The 18,424-nt window shown below is 39.6% G+C and overlaps 1 protein-coding gene across 1 annotated transcript; it reads left to right on the plus strand.

The window, feature by feature from the left end:
* Positions 1-254: 254 nt before the first annotated feature.
* Positions 255-17,577, plus strand: LOC114657237 (asialoglycoprotein receptor 2-like). Its single transcript, XM_051932007.1, has 4 exons — positions 255-323; positions 11,085-11,227; positions 15,233-15,333; positions 17,258-17,577. The coding sequence occupies exons 2-4, from the start codon at positions 11,225-11,227 to the stop codon at positions 17,388-17,390; spliced, it is 237 nt and encodes a 78-aa protein (XP_051787967.1). The 5' UTR covers positions 255-323; positions 11,085-11,224; the 3' UTR covers positions 17,391-17,577.
* Positions 17,578-18,424: the final 847 nt, after the last annotated feature.

Raw genomic sequence — 18,424 nt, forward strand, 5'->3', positions numbered from 1 at the left:
ATCTAAGACACTATATCCATCCAATCATCCATTTTCCAACCCGCTGAATCCGAACACTGGGTCACGGGGATCTGCTGGAGCCAATCCCAGCCAACACAGGGCACAAGGCAGGAACCAATCCCGGGCAGGGTGCCAACCCACCACAGAAGACAATATATTGTTTAACAAATGTGATTAAATAAGTACACGTAAATTGAATGTGAAATAAAGAAAATATGTAATTAAACTTAATAATGAATTTGTTTTAGATCAAGAAACCCAAACAACCAGTTCAGCACAGAACACTCACAACAGGGACTTTGTGGCTGAGCAGGCAAGTGCAGGTAAACGGTTGCCTTACTTGTTGAAATTCAAATGCGTTATTTTTTTGTAGCAACTAATAATCATTATGTCTTAGCATACTGTGAAACAATTAACACTAAACAGGATTCAGTAAATACATTATTTTTATTATTTAAATGAAATAATTCATTCTATATTTTTCTTGTAGTGCCAAAAGTCAAGTGAAAACAGAAATACTACCAAACCATTGTAATGTTAAAAGGATTAAATTGCAAAATATTTCTTTAGGGTAATCTGTTAAAAACACAAATAGTTTAAGCATTGAAAAACTAAAAAAAGCAAGAAATCCAGCAAGTGCTGTTTAACATCTAAATTACAACATTTTCCTGCAGGTGTCTTCTCTGATAACAACACACATGTAAAACCTACTGTGAAATATACTGCTTGATATACAGTAAAAGGGTGCAAGTTTATTGTTTCCCTGTTTTAAAACACATCTTTTTAAAAAATTGGTCCATCATCAATGTTCGCTTTCTGACTGGAACCCAATGGGAATGGAAAAGGCTAGGAAACTCTGAGATCCTGAATTAAATTAAGGTTACATTCACACTACCACAGTTTCATTTTAAAAGTGATGGTGATCTTTGCCTACGTTTGGCATGTGCGCATTGGCAGCAAACTTCTGGAAGGGTTGTGTACTGAAAAATTTACAGCCCCCTGAAAATCAGATTCATTTGTGTTTTATGCGCTTTCAGAACTATCAGCGCACCCATCTGATGCATTTACATCATAGAAAAAGAAAGAAATTCTTTAAGGACTTGCATCAAATTGCAGCAGTTGAATTATCATTAAATAAAAACAAAGCAAATGTTTAAGCGACACTTTAAAAAAAGTGTTTAGCTCTATGTTCTTTCTCGAGATCATTGATTATAAGCAGTTCATAGCAATCACAGTGCATCTTGTACCAAGCAACATTTGTAAAACTAACTGAATAGAGGAAATAAATAAATTCATGCATGTGTCTATCAGTGATATTTTCAAAATGAAAATGGGAACTAGAAATAAAAATATTGTTTTTCATTTTACAAGAACCCAGCCACAGGGGATGCACAAACCAGTGTGTTTCTTCGTGCCAGTCCCAAGCCCGGATAAATGGGGAGGGTTACATCAGGAAGGGCATCCAGTGTAAAATTTTGCCAAATCAATATGCGGACAATAATACAAATTTCCATACCTGATCGGTCAAGCCCCGGGTTAACAACGACTGCCACCAGTACTGTTACCCAACAGGGTGCTGGCAGAAATTGGGCTACTGCTGGCTAAAGAAAAAGAAGGAGAAGAAGAGGGGGGAGATGTGTCCGGAGGCAGGAGGAGAGAAGGAAAGTAAAGAGAGTGGAACTGAGGGTAGGAACTTTGAATGTTGGCAGTAAGACTGGTAAGGGGAGAGAGTTAGCAGATATGATGGAGAGAAGGAAAGTTGATATATTGTGCATGCAAGAGACTAAATGGAAGGGGAGTAAGGCCAGGTGGATCGGAGGTGGATTCAAATTGTTCTATCATGGTGTGGATGGGAGGAGAAATGGGGTAGGGATTATTCTGAAGGAACAGTATGTCAAGAGTGTTTTGAAGGTGAAAAGAGTGTCAGGCAGAGTAATGATTATGAAGCTGGAAATTCATGGTGTAATGATGATTGTTGTTATTGCATATGCACCGCAAGTTGGGTGTACAATGGGTGAGAAAGAAGATCTTTGGAGTGAGTTGGATGAAATGATGAACAGTGTACCCAAAGGACAGAAAGTGGTGATTGGAGCAGATTTCAATGGGCATGTTGGTGAAGGGAACAGTGGTGATGAGAAGGTGATGGGTAGGTATGGTGTCAAGGAGAGGAATGAAGAAGGTCAGAGGATAGTGGATTTTGCCTAAAGGATGGACATGGCTATGGTGAATACATATTTTAAGAAGAGGGAGGAACATAGGGTTACGTACAAGAGTGGAGGAAGATTCACACAGGTAGATTACATCCTATGCAGAAGAGTTGATCTGAAGGAGATTGAAGACTGCAAAGTGGTGGCAGGGGAAAGTGTAGTTAAGCAGCATAGAATGGTGGTCTGTAGGATGATGTTGGAGATCAAGAAGAGGAAGAGAGTGAGGGCAGAGCCAAGGATCAATGGGGGAAGTTGAAAAAGGAAGACTGCAATGTTGAGTTTAGGGAGGAGGTGAGACAGGCACTAGGTGGCAGTAAAGAGTTACCAGACAGCTGGGAAACTACAGCAGATACAGTAAGGGTGACAGCAAGAAGGGTGCTTGGCGTGACATCTGGACAGAGGAAGGAGGAAAAGGAAACCTGGTGGTGGAATGAGAAAATACAGGAGAGTATACAGAGGAAGAGGATGGCAAAGAAGAAGTGGGATAGTCAGAGAGATGCAGAAAGTAGACAAGAGTACAAGGAGATAAGGCGCAAGGTGAAGAGAGAGGTGGCGAAGGCTAAAGAAAAAGTGTATGATGAGTTGTATGAGAGGTTGGACACTAAGGAGGGACAAAAGGACATGTACCGATTGGCTAGACAGAGGGACCGAGCTGAGGAAGATGTGCAGCCGGTTAGGGTGATAAAGGGTAAAGATGGAAACGTACTCACAAGCGAGAAGAGTATGTTGTGCAGATGGAAAGAGTACTTTGAGTGGCTGATGAATGAAGAGAACGAGAGAGAGAAGAGGTTGGATGATGTGGAGATAGTGAATCAGGAAGTGAAATGGATTAGCAAGGAGAAAGTAAGGACAGCTATGAAGAGGATGAAAAATGGAAAGGCCATTGGTCCGGATGACATACCTATAGAAGCATGGAGGTGTTTAGGAGAGATAGCAGTGAAGTGTTTAACCAGATTGTTTAATGGAATCTTGGAAAGTGAGAGGATGCCTGAGGAGTGGAGAAGAAGTGTACTGGTGCCGAAATTTAAGAATAAGGGGGATGTGCAGGACTGCAGTAACTACAGGGGAATAAAATCGATGAGCCACAGCATGAAGTTATGGGAAAGAGTAGTGGAAGCTAGGTTAAGAAGTGAGGTGATGATTAGTGACCAGCAGTATGGTTTCATGACAAGAAAGAGCAGAAGGCCAGAAGGAGTTACATTGTGTCTTTGTGGACCTGGAGAAAGCATATGACAGGGTGCCTCGAAAGGAGCCGTGGTATTATATGAGGAAATCAGGAGTGGCAGAGAAGTACCTAAGAGTTGTACTGGATATGTATGAGGGAAGTGTGACAGTGGTGAGGTCTGCGGTAGGAGTGACGGATGCATTCAAGTTGGAGGTGGAATTACATCAGGGATCGGCTCTGAGCCCTTTCTTATTTGCAATGGTGATGGACAGGTTGACAGACGAGATTAGACAGGAGTCCCTGTGGACTATGATGTTTGCTGATGACATTGTGATCTGTACCGATACTAGGGAGCAGGTTGAGAAGACCCTGGAGTGGTGGAGATATGCTCTGGAGAGGAGAGGAATGAAGGTCAGTAGGAATAAGACAGACTACATGTGTGTAAATGAGAGGGAGGTCAGTGGAGTGGTGAGGATGCATGGGAGTAGAGTTGGCGAAGGTGGATGAGTTTAAATACTTGGGATCAACAGTACAGAGTAATGGGGATTGTGGAAGAGAGGTGAAAAAGAGAGTGCAGGCAGGGTGGAATGGGTGGAGAAGAGTGTCAGGAGTAATTTGTGACAGACGGGTATCAGCAAGAGTGAAAGGGAAGGTCTACAGGACGGTAGTGAGACCAGCTATGTTATATGGGTTGGAGACAGTGGTATTGACCAGAAAGCAGGAGACAGAGCTGGAGGTAGCAAAGTTAAAGATGCTAAGATTTGCACTGGGTGTGACGAGGATGGACAGGATTAGAAATGAGTACATTAGAGGGTCAGCTCAAGTTGGACAGTTGGGAGACAAAGTCAGAGAGGCGAGATTGCGTTGGTTTGGACATGTGCAGAGGACAGATGTTGGGTATATTGGGAGAAGGATGCTAAAGATGGAGCTGCCAGGGAAGAGGAAAAGAGGGAGGCCTAAACGAAGGTTTATAGATGTGGTGAGAGAGGACATGCAGGTGAATGGGTGTAACAGAGCAAGATGCAGAGGACAGAATGATATGGAAGAAGATGATCCGCTGTGGCAACCCCTAACGGGAGCAGCCGAAAGAAGAAGAAGAACGAGAACTGAAATTAAGGCAAACAGAGAAACTAAAACTAAATAAAATTAAAAATTAGTGATATTTGAATGAACTAAAACAAGAACGAAAATTGAGTAAAAACAAAAAAAACAGCAATAGCATTTTCATTCAGTCCGGTTCAATCGTGCAGAGGGGTTGTTTGTAGGCCACCCTGAGCCTTCAGTTACATTGCGCTGTTTACTATGCGGTGATCTCGTACCTTGGGCTTACTATAGTCACGTGGCACAATTTCTGTAAATGACCATTGTTTGTTTGTTGAGCACATTTGACTCTTTGGGTTGAAGCAGTCAGCACTTGTGGTTGACAATGGTGAGTTTTGCACAGATGTTTGCGGGAAGAAAGCGAGAAAGTAACATTTGGAAATACTTTAATTACAGCGCAGATGATAATAAAAGCAAATGTAGCATGTGAGAAGCAGAAAAGAGTCTTGGAGTTTCAGTGCAGGACCAACTGGATCAGTACTTAGTGGAAGTCCAGCACTTCTCTGGCACCATGACTGCACTTCAGTACAGGGACATGCAATCGGGGGAGGCAGGCAGAGCCTCACCTGTCATCATGAAAAGTACAAAAACTAATAATGATAACATAAAATAAATTTGTCCACTGGTCTGTGCTATAAATTTGCTTTCTGTATGATTCCAATAATTTTGAATATTTTTATTGTCAAAATCACTGAATTTGCACATTTCCTGTTCAAATACATGGGAAAAACACGAGGGGTAGCTGCACTGCACTGGGTTGATGCATGCAAATGGCGCCTGCCTGTTGCTGTCTCTCTGTAGATACAGTAGATAGATAGATAGATAGACAGACAGACAGACAGACAGACAGACAGACAGACAGACAGACAGATAGATAGATAGACAGACAGATAGACAGATAGATAGATAGATAGATAGATAGATAGATAGATAGATAGATAGATAGATAGATAGATAGATAGATAGATAGATAGATAGATAGATAGATAGATAGATAGATAGATAGATACTTTATTAATCCCAAGGGGAAATTCACATACTCCAGCAGCAGCATACTGATGCAAAAAACAATATTAAATTAAAGATTGATAATAATGCAGGTAAAAAAAAAATAACTTTGTATAATGTTAATGTTTACCCCACCACCAATCCCCCGGGGGGAATTGAAGAGTCGCATAGTTTGGGTGATGAACGATCTTCTCAGTCTGTCAGTGGAGCAGGACAGAGACAGCAGTCTGTCACTGAAGCTGCTCTTCTGTCTGGAGATGACACTGTTTAGTGGATGCAGTGGATTCTCCATAATTGATAGGAGCCTGCTTAGCACCCGTCGCTCTTCCACAGATGTCAAACTGTCCAGCTCCATGCTAACAATAGAGCCTGCCTTCCTCACCAGTTTGTCCAGACGTGAGGCGTTGTTCTTCTTAATGCTGCCTCCCCAGCACACCACCGCGTAGAAGAGGGTGCTCACCATAACCGTCTGATAGAACATCTGCAGCATTTTATTGAAGATGTTGAAGGACTCCAGCCTTCTAAGGAAGTATAACCGGCTCTGTCCTTTCTTACACAGAGCATCAGTATTGGCAGTCCAGTCTAATTTATCATCCAGCTGCACTCCCAGGTATTTATAGGTCTGCACCATCTGCACACAGTCACCTCTGATGATCACGGGGTCCATGAGGGGTCTGGGCCTCCTAAAATCCACCACCAGCTCCTTGGTTTTGCTGGTGTTCAGGTGTAGGTGGTTTGAGTCGCACCATTTAACAAAGTCATTGATTAGGTCCCTATACTCCTCCACCTGCCCACTCCTGATGCAGCCCACGATAGCAGTGTCATCAGCGAACTTTTGCATGTGGCAGGACTCCGAGTTATATTGGAAGTCCGATGTATATAGGCTGAACAGGACCGGAGAAAGTACAGTCCCCTGTGGCGCTCCTGTGTTGCTGACCACAATGACAGACGTGCAGTTCCCAAGACGCACATACTGAGGTCTGTCTTTAAGATAGTCCACGATCCATGCCACCAGGTATGAATCTACTCCCATCTCTGTCAGCTTGTCCCTAAGGAGCAGAGGTTGGATTGTGTTTAAGGCGCTAGAGAAGTCTAGAAACATAATTCTTACAGCACCACTGCCTCTGTCCAAGTGGGAGAGGTATCGGTGTAGCATATAGATGATGGCATCCTCCGCTCCCACCTTCTCCTGATATGCAAACTGCAGAGGGTTGAGGGCGTGTTGAACCTGTGGCCTCAGGTGATGAAGCAGCAGCCTCTCCATGGTCTTCATCACATGCAATGTCAGAGCAACAGGCCGGAAGTCATTCAGCTCGCTAGGAGTGATACCTTTGGGACTGGGGTGATGCAAGATGTTTTCCAAAGCCTCGGGACTCTCCCCTGTTCCAGGCTTAGGTTGAAGATGCCCTGTAGAGGACCCCCCAGCTCCGATGCACAGACCTTCAGCAGTCATGGCGATACTCCATCTGGACCCGCTGCTTTGCTGGCACGAAGTCTCCTCAGCTCTCTGCTCACTTGCGCTGTTGTAATTATGGGTGGGGATGTCTCTCCTATGCTGGTATCAGCAGAAGGATGTGTGGAGGGTGCAGTACTCCGAGGTGAGAGTGAGAGTGGGTTAGGGTGGTCAAACCTGTTAAAGAAATTGTTCATTTGGTTTGCTCTCTTCACGTCTCTCTCGATGGTGGTACCCCACTTCGAGCTGCAGCCAGTGATGATCTTCATCCCATTCCACACTTCCTTCATGTTGTTATTCTGCAACTTCTGCTCCAGCTTTCTCCTGTACTGCTCCTTCGCCGCCCTGAGCTGGACTTGAAGTTCCTTCTGCACACACTTGAGCTCATGCTGATCACCGCCTTTAAAAGCCCTTTTCTTCTGGTTCTGTATGTCGCCAATATAATGTTTTCACACATGTTTATTATACACCCTGACTTTCCACAGTCTGGCTAATATCTTTAATGAAATGTGTGTGACATATTTAGTCTTGCTGATGGAACATAAAACCGCAGTGAAAAGGCACAAGGTGAGGCAGACAGTACCATGTTGCACTGAACAGGTGCTTGTTGTTGCTGTTCTTCTACACAGAGGCTCTAGGTGCCAATAAGTTAGCAATATCTGAAAGTCAAGTGCACTGCAGCGGTCCTTTTATTTTTATCTTTTGTTTCGACTGACTGCCGAAATGGAAGATTAAGACTTTTAAAACTAAAGGAAAATAAGGAGGACTTTTACAAAAAATTGACGGAGATTTTCGTGGAGAAGAATAGGCGCATGGACTTCATTTACAAATAAAGGTAAGACCATAAACTGTTTTAAATTTTATAAAAAAATGGAATAAGTCTAAGAAAAAAAAATCCAATATTTAAAAACTAAATTTTGACCTTAAGTAAAATATTCTTTTGTTTTTCTTGTTATCCTTTTGCTGAAAAGTCTGTATTAAAATTTATTAAAGTATCAGAATTAAAAGCTTTCAAAAACAACTAAACATTTCAATTGAAATTCATTTTTTATACACCACTCTATACTTTGAATTGTGGAATTGCAATGGCAAATTTAGAACAAATTGAGAGTGCAGAGCAAATGCGCTCTCTCTGCTCTCTCTCGCTGCTATAAATGTAACGTTCTTTCTTAGCCAAATATGAGCCTTACCTTTGTGTGTGTAAAGAATGCTGATAAGATATGCAACATAACCAGTAGTCAATGTGCATGCTACGAAATGAATAGTAAATATGTTACTCTTTTGGGTTCATATATTTGTAAATCTGACTCTGAAGGAGTCAGTGCCTCGCCAGCCATGAACCTCACCGCACATTACTGCTTCAGTACTGGCAACAGAAATTGGCAACACACAGTCTGCTGGTGCCAGTGGCCGAGGACCTTGTCTGTGCACCTTCATTAAAGGAGATCGTCAAACGAATATTTTCACTGTGTGGCTCTCTATGCAATGAATGTCCTTGCAGCATAAACAAATCTCTCAAAATGTGTGCTTGTTTAAAGCTTAACAGCAATGTGCTTGCACAGACTGGTTTCTTGGGTTGAAACATTTGACCTTGCTGACTATACTTATTAGGCACTTAATCTGTTTGCTCATTGATAGTCAAGCTGTGTTTAACGGCATTATGAACTGTGAGTGTATTTTGTCAACTGAAACATAACTTGCATTGAAATATGTGTGGGCCAGCATTTGTGGTCTTGCAACAGAAAAAAAAAAACTAAAATTGTACTAATATTATGTAAAAAGGCCAGAACTAAATAGAATAAAAACTAAAATTTTAAACACAGAACTAAATAAAAATAGTTGACTCCACTGAAAACTAGAACGAAATAAAAATAAAATTTAATTTTATAAAAAAAATAAAAATTAAAACTACAATTAATATAACAACTGAAATATCACTGATGTCTATATCATTGTTTTACTGCACTGTGCTTTCGTGTATCTCTCTGTCCTATAATATTGTGAGCTTGGTTGCATTCTACAACTGTCCACTTCATTAAATGGCTTGTTACTAATTTTGATGCAAAATGCACCCTTCCTTACTGAACAGACTAAATTTAAATCATATACATTGATTAAAGACTGAAGAGTTATTTACAATATGATTTTTATGGGGTCCTGAATTTTTCACTACAGCATTAACTCTAAATGTACATCCATATATAACAAGCTTTCTGACAGAATAGGTGCCTTTGGAGACCAACGTTTGACCACAGTGAACAATATAAAAACAGTCATAATAAAATCTCACATAACTCTGACATATAATCCACAAGTGAAATCATTCAGTCATATGCTCAAAGTGGGCAAAGCACATACAATTTTTTCTAAAATAGTTTCAGAAAATCAGAGCAGTACATGCAGGGGAAACATATTTACACAGGAATGAGCTTTTGAATTGAAGAGCTGCCTCTCCCCCTCATTTATTGATCGAGAGTAACAAATAAAGTTATATATTTTTGGGTGGGGTATTAATTTAGATGGTATGGATTTTTCTATGTAATGTTCCCAACGTGAATTTTCTCTTGCATTCCTCCAGACTTGAGGGAATTTACCCAATGTTTTGCAGTCCAACCCCATAGTAGGTGCCTATATGGCCAGGTATCAGCTTTGTTTACTATTCATCAAAATATAATGTGAAAAAAGTATATTTGATCTGGCTGCAGATAAATAAACCAAATGTCTTTTAATAATTCTCTGGTAAAGGCCATATGGTTGTATTATTTGGAAAAATATGAAATCAGGGAATAAATGTAAAAAGGTATTTATCACATACTGTATTGTGGGTTGTTGTTACACCAAATAGGCCACTAAGCGTATCATGTCTTTTGGACTATACAGAAAAAAAGTGTTCCAGGAAAATACCCTATCATATAATTTTCTAAGCTCACTTATTATTAGAAGGGCTGTGGGGCACTGGAGCCTATCCCAACAAGGAGAGGGCACAATGCAGAAAAATCCCCTGGACAGGGCACCAGTCTATGGCAGGGGAACACACTCACACACCCACTATGGCCAATTTAGCATCACCAAACCATCTAACCTTCATGTCTTTGTGGCAGGAAACTGGGGCACCAGGAGGAAGCTCACACAGACATGGGAAGAATATGCAAACTCCACAGAGAGAGGACCTGAAACACTGGTTGCCTTACTGTGAGAGAGCAGGGCTACCAGCGTGAATCCCATTCCAGGGAAATTTGATACAGTTTTTCAACTCTGCTAAACAAACATTTTAGTATCATTTGTCTATATTATTAACAAAATAATTAAATAAACACAAAAATGCTGACAGTAGCTTTTGATTGTGCTATCCAGTACCTGTATACAGTGTTTCTGAAAGCATTAAAATTGTCCAGCTGAAGCAAACCTAAATTAAAAAAGGGATGTAATAAGCAAAAACCTTTGTGAAATACTGTAATTGATTTCATTTGTAGTCTTTGAAAAGCTGCATGCGGATGTGCCAGAAGAGGGCACTAATGGCTGCATTCATAATGTGTACAGAGTAACATGACAGCCATCCTAGGGGTAGACAAATACATAAATAGCACGGGAGAGGAGTGTGACGACATTTGCAGGTAACTTGCTATTCTGAAGTATTTTAAAATATATATTTAATATTTTGGGCGGCACGGTGGCGCAGTGGGTAGCGCTGCTGCCTCGCAGTTGGGACACCTGGAGACCTGGGTTCGATTCCCGGGTCCTACCTGCGTGGAGTTTGCATGTTCTCCCCGTGTCTGCGTGGGTTTCCTCCGGGCGCTCCGGTTTCCTCCCACAGTCCAAAGACATGCAGGTTAGGTGGATTGGCGATTCTAAATTGGCCCTAGTGTGTGCTTGGTGTGTGGGTGTGTTTGTGTGTGTCCTGCGGTGAGTTGGCACCCTGCCCAGGATTGGTTCCCTGCCTTGTGCCCTGTGTTGGCTGGGATTGGCTCCAGCAGACCCCCGTGACCCTGTGTTCGGATTCAGCGGGTTGGAAAATGGATGGATGGATGGATTTAATATTCTATTTTTCTTGTTTTTGCATACAACCTGATGGCGATACAATGATATATTTCTTGTTTTTTAGGTATATCTTTAACACTTAATTTACTTATATGCTGTTTTTAATTTACAGAGAGTACTAAAAAACAACAATGGCTGGATCACAATGGAAAATCATATTATTTTGAAACAAACAAAAAAGGATGGGATTTTGCAGACAGCTTTTGCAAGAAGCAAAGTTCAAACCTCACTATTATTAAGAAAACTGAGGAAATGGTATAGCTCTTCTCTATTTTATTTTTATATTCAAGATACTATGTTCAGAGTATATTTTGTTCACTATGGAACCTTTTGTAGGATATATAAACTATTTGTTCTTTAATAGTTAGTGTATGTTTATTTTTCAAATATTCATATCATTTACTAAGTGGAAATATTTCAAAAATGTTATACAGTGATCCCCCGCTATATTGCAGTTCAGCTAACACGCCCCCGCTACATCGCAGATTTATTATTATTATTATTATTATTACTAGGGGGCTTCGCCCCTCCTCGCTTCGCTCACCCACCCCCGGTGCTCATGTTGTGAAGGGGGGTCTGAACACACGCTAAAGAGATGTGATCGGTTCAGCTGCATCAATCATTTAAAAGCCTGTATAGCAGCTGTCCTTTTGCCACTTCACGTCTCTGCCGATAGCGTTGTGAAGGATGGGGGGCTGAACGCACGCTAAGGAGAAGTAGACATATCAGCTAATGGCTTTGTGCTGCTTCTGCCAAGGTACGTGTTCTGCTTGTTGCTCTGCACATCGATCATTTAAAAGCCTGTAAAGCAGCTGTCCTTTTGCCAATTCACATCTCTGCTACTAGCGTTCTGAAGGGGGGGAGGGGTAAGGGCTGAACGCACACTAAGGAGATATGCTCAGATCATCTGCTGGCTTGCTGCAGCTGCTGCTGGCGAACTGCATGTTCCCTAGCTTGTCATTGTTTTAAGAGCTGGGAGCACCTGAAGTGTATCTGCCAAAAGCATTCCAACAACTGCTAGGTAAATGTCCGTGAACTTGTTTTAAATTGTTTGTAAGTAGGGCGTGATGTGCAAAAGTCACCGCCTCACAGGTTTTGCTTCCTAAGGTTGTAATGTCTAGTCTCGCGTGTTGTCAAAGTGTCTCTCCGAGATGATCTGGTCTCGTTCACTTCACTCAATCCCCCTGGAGGAGCGCTACACTCCTGCTACTTCGTGTCTCTCCCGCTTGCCTTGTGAAGGGGGGGAGCTGAACATACGCTAAGGAGAAGTGAACAAATCAGGTACTAGCTTTGTGCTGCTTCCGCCAAGATGCGTGTTCTGCTTCTCGCTCATGCACGTCGATAATTTAAAAGCCTGTACAGCAGCTGTCTTTTTGTCTCACTGCCTTTTCTTGCGTGATGTTAAAATGTCTCTCGCGGGACGTCAAATTGTCTTCCGAGAAGATCACGCCTCGTCTCCCTGGTCTCCCTGTCAAGATTTTTTTCATATAATAGAGAGATGTTACTCATATCCTTAGCCTGACATCCACATATCATATGTGTTTACAAATTGTGTTTTAATAAGTTTACATGTGTTTAAAGCATGTGGAAAGGGTATTTTAAGGCTTAAACTATAAAAAAAATGTTTATTTATATGGTCTTTCTATATTGTGGATTTTCACCTCTCACTGATCGGTCTGGAACGTAACTTCTGCGATAGGCGGGGGATCTGTAAATACATTTGTGTAGAATTTTAAAAAAAAAGTGAAACAGTAAGTAATGTTGCTCCATTTGTAAGAAACAGGTCAATACTCCATACATGTTCTATATTGCAAATAAGACCGGAGACACTAGACAGAAAAACATTTACAGAAAATGGCCCAATTTGATGTTATATATCTTTTATTTATTACTTATGGAGAAATCAGCTGTTAACAGTATGATGTTCCTTTTGCCTACTGCTACAGTGCAATTACTGTAGATAGATAGATAGATAGATAGATAGATAGATAGATAGATAGATAGATAGATAGATAGATAGATAGATAGATAGATAGATAGATAGATAGATAGATAGATAGATACTTTATTAATCCCAATGGGAAATTCACAAAGAGGAAGGTAAACTATAGTCTACAGTCAATGCACAAATGTGTTTCTTCAGTTGGTTCTTGTAGACTTCACCCATGGTTAAAAGACATTGGTAACAGGCACAACACACATGAGGGGAAAAATTCAGATTTATACCAATCATAACCTCATGCACATTTTCCCCAAAACCTTTAAAAAAATCCATCATCTTTCTTTAACTCCTCTTCTACATAGTAGAATATTAGAAGCATCACACTTGTTAAATTTTGTAACACTTATATTTTTGTTTGAGATCGGCAACATATTTTGCAACTCATCCTAAACAGTATTATGCTTTGTGCACAGACGTCAGAATTTCTTCATGTAATGTACAGTGGTGTGAAAAACTATTTGCCCCCTTCCTGATTTCTATTCTTTTGCATGTTTGTCACACAAAATGTTTCTGATCATCAAACACATTTAACCATTAGTCAAATATAACACAAGTAAACACAAAATGCAGTTTTTAAATGATGGTTTTTATTATTTAGGGAGAAAAAAAAATCCAAACCTACATGGCCCTGTGTGAAAAAGTAATTGCCCCCTGAACCTAATAACTGGTTGGGCCACCCTTAGCAGCAATAACTGCAATCAAGCGTTTGCGATAACTTGCAATGAGTCTTTTACAGCGCTCTGGAGGAATTTTGGCCCACTCATCTTTGCAAAATTGTTGTAATTCAGCTTTATTTGAGGGTTTTCTAGCATGAACCGCCTTTTTAAGGTCATGCCATAGCATCTCAATTGGATTCAGGTCAGGACTTTGACTAGGCCACTCCAAAGTCTTCATTTTGTTTTTCTTCAGCCATTCAGAGGTGGATTTGCTGGTGTGTTTTGGGTCATTGTCCTGTTGCAGCACCCAAGATCGCTTCAGCTTGAGTTGATGAACAGATGGCCGGACATTCTCCTTCAGGATTTTTTGGTAGACAGTAGAATTCATGGTTCCATCTATCACAGCAAGCCTTCCAGGTCCTGAAGCAGCAAAACAACCCCAGACCATCACACTACCACCACCATATTTTACTGTTGGTATGATGTTCTTTTTCTGAAATGCTGTGTTCCTTTTACGCCAGATGTAACGGGACATTTGCCTTCCAAAAAGTTCAACTTTTGACTCATCAGTCCACAAGGTATTTTCCCAAAAGTCTTGGCAATCATTGAGATGTTTCTTAGCAAAATTGAGACGAGCCCTAATGTTCTTTTTGCTTAACAGTGGTTTGCGTCTTGGAAATCTGCCATGCAGGCCGTTTTTGCCCAGTCTCTTTCTTATGGTGGAGTCGTGAACACTGACCTTAATTGAGGCAAGTGAGGCCTGCAGTTCTTTAGACGTTGTCCTGGGGTCTTTTGTGACCTCTCGGATGAGTCGTCTCTGCGCTCTTGGGGTAATTTTGGTCGGCCGGCCACTCCTGGGAGGTTCACCACTGTTCCATGTTTTTGCCATTTGTGGATAATGGCTCTCACTGTGGTTCGCTGGAGTCCCAAAGCTTTAGAAATGGCTTTATAACCTTTACCAGACTGATAGATCTCAATTACTTCTGTTCTCATTTGTTCCTGAATTTCTTTGGATCTTGGCATGATGTCTATCTTTTGAGGTGCTTTTGGTCTACTTCTCTGTGTCAGGCAGCTCCTATTTAAGTGATTTCTTGATTGAAACAGGTGTGGCAGTAATCAGGCCTGGGGGTGGCTACGGAAATTGAACTCAGGTGTGATACACCACAGTTAGGTTATTTTTTAACAAGGGGGCAATTACTTTTTCACACAGGGCCATGTAGGTTTGGATTTTTTTTCTCCCTAAATAATAAACACCATCATTTAAAAACTGCATTTTGTGTTTACTTGTGTTATATTTGACTAATGGTTAAATGTGTTTGATGATCAGAAACATTTTGTGTGACAAACATGCAAAAGAATAAGAAATCAGGAAGGGGGCAAATAGTTTTTCACACCACTGTAGTTGTATCAACTTGGATCCTACAGACAATATTCCCATTTATCCATCCATTAATTTTCTAAACCACTTACTCCATTCACAATCAGAGGGAAGGAGTGCTAAACCAGGCAGTGTCGTGTACAATGTAAGAGCTGACTTTAGAGAAGGTGCCATAATTAAAAAGGATGTATTAAGTAGAAATTCTCAATATTTTTTCTTTAAAGAATTTCATATTGAATCACACTATGGGTCACACTTGGGTTGGATTGAAAAAGGAGAATAAAAAATGGAATTGGATCGATGGAACAGCTTTCCACAACAGAGTGTGAGACATTCCCTTATTTAACTTATTAAAGTTATAGGAATAATATTCATGAATATGCGTTACAGTTGCTTTGACAAAAAATGTGATTAATGTAATACTGTATATTTAAGGGGAATTGCATTTAAGACTGAAGCCAGATGCAAAGAGTTGTGCGAATCCAGAACAAATTACCAAAACATGTAATCAAAGCATAAACTTTGACAACGTTTAAGACATTTCTGGATGAGATATTGGGAGATTGTAGCTATTTGCTAAATAAATAAGTTTGATGGACTAAACAGGCTTCTCTTGTTTGTCAAATTTCTTTTTTTTTTTCTTTATGTTCTGAAGAAATTTGGTACATGATAAAAGTGAACCAGTGGTTGTTAATAAAAATCCTGCATAATGGACATCAGAAAAGTAAAACTTAATACTGATCAGTAAAGCAGCAATAAATAACACATTACAAAAATGAATCAACAACTTTTAACAGACACGATGTAGCTTGATAAAACATCAGTAATTCACTATAAAATGTAGAAGACAGTGTAAAATTTCCTTGAGGTTTAAGGTAATATGGCTAGTCTTGGTGTAGATGAAACTCTGGAGGGAGTCATAAATTTATCACTAAATCCGAGACTCTGTTAAATTAGGAAGGAAAAAGAAGCAGCCAAATCTACAACAGTTAAAGTATCCTCAGAACAAACAGGTGGTTCCATGCTTACGGAACTAGGGAAAAGTAATACTAGCCTAAAAAAGAGTCAAAGATGAATAATGGAAGGGTTATGTTTATATTTTGGAGATTCAGAGCATTTAGTATCATCCTGTCCCAAAGCTGATTTATTCTACTTATGCTAGAGTTGGTAGGGTGGGAGATTGCTAGTAACCTGAATTTCAAAAGTCACATAATACCAGTTTGTCTTACATTGGTTGACCAAATAGATGCCAAGAACTTTGTTATTTGTGGACTATGGAATCTCTATTAACTTTAAAGTACAGTTTCTATTTGCTTGCTTTATGTTCAGTGAGGTTTTTGTCATATAATTTCAGCCTTGACCTCCCCAAAGTAGTATTGCCGTAATCTTACTGAGGGAACATGTGTATTCATCACTAGAAGCTTGTAGTTTGAAACTACCAGCTTCTAATGACAAATACTACTTGATCTTGAACTACTGTAAAGAAGGAGTAAATTAGACAGAATACAAATATTTGGAAAGCAGATTATATCACACAGATGCATTTAAGTAATTGTTTCAACCTCAGGAACAGCAAAAGAGGAGGTACAATCAGGAAACGGCATGCAAACCATACATGTAATAATCAAAGTACTCAAGCTGATCATGGATTTAAAAAACATGTGCCATGACATGTCTAATTTTTAAGTGTATTCTTTGGGCTAGATTCTTCTATCTTAGCCACTCTTATCTATTTAGACTTATCACCTTCCTCTCCTATACAGATCAATCAAAAACATCCATCAACACATGTATAGAAACTGAATTATATTCTTCATGTTTTTGTATGTTCTTCCAGTGAAATTCCCTCAGAAACTGCCTTTCTTGTACCATCCCAAAACATGTCATGAATTGTGGCCCAAGATAAACTGGGATTCCTTCATGATTGGGATCCATCTTGTTTCTATTGCAGCTGCCTAGGAAGAGTGGACTTAAAAGATGATTTCAATACATGTGAATTGTTTAAGCAAAAAAGGATTATGCAAATATTAGTTAAAAATACAATTTTACAGAATAAACTTATGGATTGTTTTATGTTAATAGTCATTACATTGACTTTTATTTATTAAATCATCAGGATATGCTTATGTATTTATATGAATTAGTAAATAAAGGTTAATGTAATCATTTATGATCTACACAATGTGCCATAGTTTTGAAGACAAATCTGTTCTTTCATGTGTGTAAACTCCTTTTTCTTTTACTTGTAGATTTGAAAATTCTGTTCAACAAGAGAAGTCTGGCAGTGACTGTGGTAGCATAATGGCAGGTGGCATATTGTTGGCAGCACCTTGCAAAACTGCTAATCACTGGATCTGTGAAAAGTTAATAGTGGAGAAGTGATGTATTATCTCGATATGTTAAAACATGTTTTTTTCTCTTTCACTTTTAAATTATTTAATACATTTTTTCTGAATTATTTTAAATATTAAAGCTACACAAAAGGCAAACTACACATTAATATCATTTGTTAAACATAGTAATTGTTTAAATACAATAAATAAATATATAAAGAAATAATACAAAAATACTTAAATAAAGTGTCAATAAATACCTTTGTCTCAAATGGATGTGTTTCTATACTTAGTTATTGCTTTCCCAGAACAAATTCTTAGGGGATAAGCATGATTATTAAAACAGTTTTGAGGTTCCACAGACATTATGGGATATGGTGAAGTGGTCTTCATGCGCTGTCACAAGGTCACATGGTCATCTGGACTCAGCAGTCATTTATTGCAATGACAAATGCATCACCAGAAGAGTGGTCGGCACTTCTGATCTTTTTGGATTTATTCTTGAAAACCTTAACATTTGAAACCCTTTTTTACCACTTGTGCTTACTTTTGCACATTTGATATCTCAATTCTTTTGGAGCACACTTTGTTGTTATTAGTCCTCCCGCTTAACTGTCCAGCAGGCTTTTCTTTTTTTCAGCATTGTGTTGTTTATTTTCTTTGCTGTATAGAAGCTACTTTATCTTAAGCGTCTCACTATTTGAGAGCAGTCTGCACTTTATTTAGGTCTCTATTTGCGTGACCTCTCAAATCTTTAGTCTTCACCATTCAATAGACATAAGTGTTAATTAATGACTTTAAATTTTCTTTGGATGACTGTTTGATGTAATGGACTGGCATCCCATGAAGGGATGGATCCTATTATGTGTATGATAATGCTGGGTTAGACTCAACCTTCATGTAGTGTAAAAACTGGATAACAACATTCAGAAAATGAATAAATAAATGATGTAAATATGTATGGCAATGCATATGGGGGTTACTGAAAACAACTTCTCTGTGTATTTTACTTCTAAAGCCTCATGTTTTATGGCACTAAAACTTTTTCAGTACATCAGAGCTAAATGGTTATGTAATATACTA

This window comes from Erpetoichthys calabaricus, chromosome 9 (genome assembly GCF_900747795.2).
Source record: "Erpetoichthys calabaricus chromosome 9, fErpCal1.3, whole genome shotgun sequence".
Lineage (NCBI taxonomy): Eukaryota > Metazoa > Chordata > Cladistia > Polypteriformes > Polypteridae > Erpetoichthys > Erpetoichthys calabaricus.